Source organism: Papaver somniferum, chromosome 8 (genome assembly GCF_003573695.1).
Source record: "Papaver somniferum cultivar HN1 chromosome 8, ASM357369v1, whole genome shotgun sequence".
Lineage (NCBI taxonomy): Eukaryota > Viridiplantae > Streptophyta > Magnoliopsida > Ranunculales > Papaveraceae > Papaver > Papaver somniferum.
Genome location: NC_039365.1, coordinates 31,080,277 through 31,087,910, shown reverse-complemented (window position 1 = coordinate 31,087,910; position 7,634 = coordinate 31,080,277). Strand labels below are relative to the sequence as shown.

The window sequence follows — 7,634 nt, the reverse complement described above, 5'->3', positions numbered from 1 at the left end:
ATGTTTTAAAAATATTTGGACAAATGACTCATTTTCGGATAAAAATAAGCAATGGAGTTGTACAATCCCTTGATAACAAGAGCATCCTTGTCACTGGTTGAACTGGGTTTTTATCTAAGAATAATAATACTAACCTAGCTATTGGTTTATTTTATTAGTTAATTAAGTATCTTTTCCAGTTGGAAATGGTAACTTTTTTAATAGCTAGATACATTCAAATTCTGTGAGTTCATGTTATTATCATCAAATTTCATGCGATGCTTCAAAAAAAAAAATCAAATTTCATGCAGTGTTTGTGGAGAAGTTACTTAGGGTTCAACCAAACATGAAGCAACTTTTTCTGCTTTTAAGACCCGCTGATGCATCTTCCGCTACTCAACGTCTGCATAATGATGTATGAATTCGTTGCTTTGTTCAAATGTGGTTGTATACATTTCGAAATGACTATAATGATATTATCTGATTTGTTAATGCGGTTTTGTAGGTGACGGGAAAAGAAGTATTTAGAGTGTTAAGGAAAAAACATGGTCTTGGATTTGATTCTTTTATTTCAGAAAAGGTGACACCTGTTTTCGGAGACATCAGTTTAGAGAATTTGGAAATCAAAGACTCTGCTTTGAGGAAGAAGATACGTAAAGAAGTCGAAATTGTTGCCAACTTTGCTGCAACTAGGAATCTCGATGAAAGGTATCGCATCAGCACGAATGATCCAAACCATATTTCATTTACTTGTTATAGATTTTTTTTTTTAATTTCAGTAACTGTGAATTTTCTTAAGATACGATGTGGCGCTGGATGTGAATACAATGGGAGCCAAGCATGTTTTCGATTTCGCAGAGAACTGTGAGAATCTAGAGATGATTCTCCATATATCTACTGGTAAGTGATGAGTTTATTACATATATAGACAACACCATAAAATCCACAATTTTATACCCATTACTAACATCTTCCACTGGTGAACTTATCCATGTGTGCATGCAAATGACTGATCAGCGTACATACATACCGGAGAGACACCTGGAGTTATTCTTGAAAAACCTTTTGATATAAGTCAAACAATTAATGAAAACTCAAAGATTCTGGACATTGATGAAGAGAGGAGGTTGGTGCGAGACAGATTGAATAAACTCAAGGCTGCACAAGCCTCAAAAAAACAAGAAACCGCTGCAATGAAAGAACTTGGAGCCGAAAGGTTTGATAGATGTTAGTATGTTACGTTAAGATTTCTTTCTTTCTTGTGATCCTCCTACCCTAACTCGGTCGGTGCTGTGAACAGAGCTATATTATATGGATGGCCAAACACATATGCGATTACAAAAGCAATGGGAGAGATGATAATGTTGGAGAAAGTACTAATAATGTAACTGTAACTGAGAAGAAGATACTTAGCTCAAAATAATGTTGCTGATGTTGCTGCACAGAGAATGTAGAGGCACCAAATTAAATCTTCCTCAAATTTAGACTGATCATGTAATTGTTTTATTGGGTGATAACTGCAGAACTTTTGACCCCTTTGTGATATATAGTGGAAGAGGGAAGTTTCCGTGTTTGCTTGGGAACCATGAGTCCTTCCTAGATATTGTAAGTTAATCCTAACAGCTGATCTAATGTGTAATTAAATGGATCAAATTCGATATTGCTTGACATGCTTGTGACTCTTATTATGAGTGGATAAATGAAACAGATCCCAGGAGATATGATGGTGAATGCTGTAATAGTAGCGATGGTGAATCATATGAAGAGTAAGAGTAACAATAGAAGTGTGTCTGGTGATGATGAGAACCATAATTATCGATATATCTACCATTTGGGTAGTTCTGCCAACCGAGAGAAGATGAACATCATTAAGGTGGTTAAATATGCTTGTGAGTATTTCTGTGAAAATCCATTGATGGATAAACATGGAAATGTTGTCGAAATTGTTAAGCCTGCTTTCTTCCCCACCATGGCAAGCTTCCGGCAACACATAAATGACAATTATGTGTTACCTAAGAAGGTTGGTTAATGAAACATTACTAATGGGTACCTTAGATTATGATGAAGACAATCCCACACTTAGTTCATTTCCTTATTTTTCATTTTATTTTTGTCAGGAAGGAAAAGTTAGCGTTGCAAAGCGATTGGTGGAATTCTATGAACATTATCTACTGTTTAAGAAAATGTAAGTATGTTCCACTTATTCAAATTAGCTCTTCCTATTTTCTGCTGGAGAAGGCATTCATATATACTTGAAGAGGGAATGCAACTTGATTGGTGTAAGTTTGAATAATCCTTGCAGTTTTGACGATTCGGCTACTGAGGAATTGAGAATATGGATGAAAGCGAACGGATCTGCAGAGGCAGATATGTTTGATTTTGATCCCCAACACATAGATTGGAAAGAATGCATGTTGAATATTCATATTCCTGGACTCATGAAATATGTTATTGAAGGTTTTAATAGCACAAACTAGCTTCTTCACTGAAAACCGAGTTAACATGCATCTGACCTGATGTGTCAAAATTGAAGAACATTACAAGTTTACGGGTTGTATACTATGGGAAAATATCAAACCATGCGATTGTTCTTGTGATTATATTTACGTTACGTACTCTGTGTTTAGACAGCTCCTATGTAACAAGTTACAAGAGTCGTAGCAAATTAGCAATAATAAAAGGGGTTATTTTATTTTTGGGCCCAGTAAAGTAAAGTGATCACTAACGATATTGTTGTATATATAGAAGTTCACTAATTTTGGGCATGCCTAAAACTTTGAAGGCATACAAAGGACTAGTCCTAACTTGGGTGACCTTATAAGGGGTACCCTATGGGGTGGTTCAATTACCTATATGCCTTTAAATTCTCTAAATTACTACTAATCTAGCCCTATCCCTAATACAAAAACCTATAATCAATAAACCAAAATCAGTTTCATATCCCTAACCCTTCTTCTTCCTCCTCCACAACAGCCGAACCCTTCTTCTTCCTTTTCTTTTCATCGTATCATCTCGGAAATTTAATCGTCGATTCGTGAAAATTTAGTCTACGATTAAACTCATCTATATAATGGTTCGCCGTAAGCCAGTATCTCGTTCTAATCGAGCGATTGAACAACCCATTGAAGAAGAAGAAGATTTAGAGAGTGAAGAAGAAACTCAAAATCAACCACAAAATCAACCGGAAGAAGAGATTGAAGAAGAACCAACTCCACAAATGAAAATAAGAATGTTAGTTTTACAAACCCATCTCGTATTTGATGTTTTTGATTGGTTTGATTGATTTAATTCGTCAAAATCATGTTTCTGCGGCGGTTACAGGGTATGGTTCGGCGCAAAACAAATCTTAGATGTGCGCCGAGCTGTTCTTGAAACTGAACCCTGAAAGTGCATTTGAACGGCTCGGCGTATATCTGAAATCCGTTTTGAGCCGAACTTGGTGACACAGAGACTTATACTTAGGATTGGCTTATTCGATGGTGTTAGTTTTGTGCCGAATATGTTTTGTGAATTTCAGAAATTTTGCATGTGCGTAGGATCGGCTTGTATGGTAGTATTAGTTTTGTGCCGAATAATTGTTGTTTGAATTTTATGAATTTTTGCATGTGTATAGGATCGGCTCATATGGTAGTACTAGTTTTGTGCCGAATAAATGTTTGAATTCATAAGTCTAGATTCGGCTTATTCGATATTATTAGGGTTGCGCCGAATATCATTGTTAAAATTTCATAAATTTTACTAGTGTGTAGGATCGGCTTATTTATATGATATCATGTTGCGCCGAATACATGTTTGAGTTCATAATCATAGATTCGGCTTATTCGACGGTATCGGTTGTGAGCCGAATATATAGGATCGGCTAATAATTTTGCATGTGCGTAGGATCGGCTTGTATGGTAGTATTAATTTTGTGCCGAATAATTGTTGTTTGAATTTCAGAATTTTTGCATGTGCTTAGGATCGGCTTGTATGGTTGTATTAGTTTTGCGCCGAATAAAGGTTTCGATTCATAAGTCTAGGTTCGGCTTATTCGATAGTATTAGTGTTGCGCCGAATATTATTGTTAAAATTTCATAAATTTTACAAGTGTGTAGGATCGACTAATTTATATTATATCATGTTGCGCCGAATACATGTTTGAGTTCATAATCATAGATTCAGATTATTCGACGGTATCGGTTGTGAGCCGAATATATGGGATCGGCTTATAATTGTTTTGTGGTATGAGCCGATCCACTCTCTGTGTAAGCTAATAAAAATTTCAAGACATGATTCGGCTCATATGTGTTATTTCGGGTAAGCAGAGCCTTCTTATTTTCTTACAAGTTTTTGGTTTTCCAAATCTCTTATTTGTTCAAATTAGTCTTATAACTTTCATACTTGTGTCAGGACCAATGCAGCTACAAAGAGGAAGAAGATGGAGATAACACCTTCTACTTCTAAAATGAAAAATAGTTATGGTAAAAATGTCTTCAACCTCATGGTTATAAGTTGTTCTCAAATGAAAGATAGGTTGCCGCGGGTAGGGAGATGTTGAAGAAAATGAAGGCCAAACTTGGTTGCAAAACAACAATGACCGTGGAAGAACAAAAATACCTCATCGACAAGTGGGATGCAATCATCAACAAAGGACAAGGACCCGAGGAACCCGAACAAAGGCCTACCACTAAGAGGTCTCGACAAGTTGGTGAAGGTACAAGCCAAGTTGGTGCTACCGTCCAACCCGGTAATGATGCGTCGGAAGATGAAGACCAAGGTGGAAGAAGAGGTGGTCGTGGAACTAAGAAGAGGGGTCGTAGTTAAATGCCCTTTTATGTACACTTTTATGGTACACTTTTTCTTAAGTTTTAAGTACACTTTTATGGTGTTGCAAACACCTTTGCTTTAAGGTGCTGAACTTTGTTTTTAATGGTGCTGGGATTGGGTTATGGACACCGTCAATTTCATGTTTTAATGAATAGCTTAACAGTTATGTGCCGAATTTACAGAGTTCGGCTTATCCTCTAATGTTAGTTACACGCCGAATCATTTGTCCTTCAGGTTCGGCGCATTCGATAATCACATTATGTGCCGAACTATGAACATTTACAGGTTTCGGCTTATACGATATCCTCAATATGTGCCGAACCGCGAACAATATTTTAACCCAAAAATTAACAAATTCATGTTCGACTCAGACGATAATCATATTATGTGACGAACCTTGAACATAAGAGGTTTCGGCTGATACGATATTCTCCATATGTGCCGAACCAGTAACAATATTTCAACCCAGAAATTAAAAAATTATGTTCGGCACATACGAATTTGGATATGTAAGCCGAATTAGTAATGATTCTATTCCGGGCTATTCAGGATGTTGTTCGGCTTACTATGAAACTTTCATATAAGCCGAACTAGTGTCTAGCAAAAGGGTGGGAATTGGAAATTATAGGTTCGGCGCATGCAGTAAACAGATTCAGTAAGCCGAACCGTTCATCAATTGGTAGATTCGGCTCATAGATGTGAGCCGAACCTCAACCTGTTTTGCCGAACCATGATTCATAATCTAAGAAATCAGCCATTTGGGAATCATTGGTGTAGTTGATGTGTATTTTCTTAGGTTTTTTAGATGATATATGACCCTCCTCATCCTCCATTGAATCAAGAATTATAATTTTCTCACTTTCTCCTTCTCTTTCTCTCCTTCTTAACCAAACCAAAACTTTGATTTTTTTTTCCTCATATTTTTCATCTAAACAACTCTTATAATTCTGAAAATTATCTTAATATCTAAACAAAATATTTAATCACTAATCAAGATTATTAACACTAATACGTAAAGGGCAGATTTGCCATTAAAAAAAATTTGGGTTAAGGGGTTATCTGATTTTGCTATTCAACAACCTTTTTTGTCTTCATTCAATATGCCTTGAAATATTTTGGTATGCCCAATATTATGGTTCATATAGAAGTAGGAATTACCTATAGGTACAATTTTAGTGTTCTTAGTTAGTGGCAGGTCCACCCACTAAAGCCCAGTAACAGAGGTCCATAATTAAAAGAAAAGAGAAAAATGGACCCAATTTTTTGTGCCCAGGTCCTGCACACGTGTGGGATGTATTATGCGTATTTTTAAAATTACCAAAACACCCTTATGTATATAAAAGCGGCCTTACTAAATTTTCATTTCATTTTTCTATTTTCATTTCAACTTCTCAGATCCAAATCGGGAGAGCTGCTACAAGAGATTTTTTTTCTTGGGTTTTTATCGACGAACGGGAGATTAGTTATTTCGATTTTGTTTGTTTAACCGAGATTTGGTTAGTTTTAATGTTGTCTTATTTTATTTGAAGCTATTTAGATCTTTATTTTTAATGTAATGGAGAAATTCAACTGAGATACGTATTTGAAGTTATTGTTACCTACAGATGAAGACAATCAACAAAGAATCAATCAAGGTATGTGGTTTATATTTGGTTCTTAGGTTGATTTTTCAATTCGTCCAAATTTGTGTTTGGAGGTCTTATAGTTAGTTCAGATCTACATAAATAATCATGTTTTATGTACATTTTGTTACTAGATCTGATATTTTAGCTTCATTTGGTTGTTTTTGATATGCTTTTGAGTTTATTTTTGTGTATTAATCATCGGTACGTATGTGATATACTGGTGGATTTTGATGAAACAAGTTCAGATCCAAATAAAGAATCATATTTTATGTTTATTTCATTAGTAGATCTGATACTTTTATGGTTTTTGGTTTGTTTTTCAGTTTTCTTTTGTGTATTAACTATCAGTACGTATATGACGTAATGTTTTATTTTTGTGTTTACTATGAATCTATAGGTTTTCTCTTTTTTTTTTTTGGTTTGATCCAGGAGTACATATATGGAATACTTAAATATGTGCTTTGATTCAGTTATATTTTATGGATTCATCACTTCTTCCTGACATGCAATTGAGTTTTTAGTTTATGAATCTGCAGTACGTATATGTCGTACTGATAAAAACTTCTTTTGCTTTTGTTTTATTCATAGTTTCGCAGTTTAGTTTGCTATTGTGTATTAATCATCGGTACGTATATGATATACTAGTGGATTTTGATGAAACAAGTTCAGATTTAAATAAAAAATCATGTTTTATTTTTATTTCATCAGTAGATCTGATATTTTTATGGTTTTTGCTTTGTTTTCATTTTTCTTTTGTATATCAACTATCAGTACATATATGACGTACTGCTTTCTTTTTGTGTTTACTATGAATCTATAAGGTATCTCTTATTTTTTTTGGTTTGATCCAGGAGTACAAATATGAAATACTTAAATATGTGATTTGATTTGGTTATATTTTATGGATTCATCACTTCTTGACATGCAATTGAGTTTTTAGTTTATGAATCAGCAGTACGTATATGTCATACTGATAAAAACTTCTTTTTATTCTGTTTTATTCATAGTTTTGCCACTTTATTTTGGTTTGATCCATGAGTACGTATGTGAAATACTGAAATAGATGCTAGTTTTGTTGCTATGTTTTAATATTGTTATATTCTGGTCACATTTACAGGTTCAATATGTCCAACGGATACATACTCTATGTGTAAGCAGTGCGGCAGATATACCCAGATTTGCAAGTAGTATAGCAGATATGTACTCAGATTTGTAAGCAGTTTA

General features: G+C 34.7%; 1 protein-coding gene across 1 annotated transcript; it reads left to right on the top strand.

Moving 5' to 3' along the window:
- The first annotated feature begins 325 nt into the window (after nt 1-325).
- On the top strand, nt 326-2,456 carry LOC113305347 (alcohol-forming fatty acyl-CoA reductase-like). The gene is made up of 9 exons (XM_026554402.1): nt 326-394; nt 485-687; nt 779-879; nt 997-1,195; nt 1,280-1,363; nt 1,503-1,584; nt 1,688-1,999; nt 2,097-2,164; nt 2,282-2,456. The coding sequence occupies exons 1-9, from the start codon at nt 326-328 to the stop codon at nt 2,454-2,456; spliced, it is 1,293 nt and encodes a 430-aa protein (XP_026410187.1).
- Nucleotides 2,457-7,634: the final 5,178 nt, after the last annotated feature.

Bases quoted from the DNA above. Each gene is read 5' to 3' on its own strand.
- LOC113305347 (XM_026554402.1), top strand. From the start codon at position 326: ATGAAGCAACTTTTTCTGCTTTTAAGACCCGCTGATGCATCTTCCGCT. The intron at 880-996 runs GTAAGTGATGAG...ATGACTGATCAG, and splicing joins GATTCTCCATATATCTACTG to CGTACATACATACCGGAGAG. The intron at 2,165-2,281 runs GTAAGTATGTTC...TAATCCTTGCAG, and splicing joins TATCTACTGTTTAAGAAAAT to TTTTGACGATTCGGCTACTG.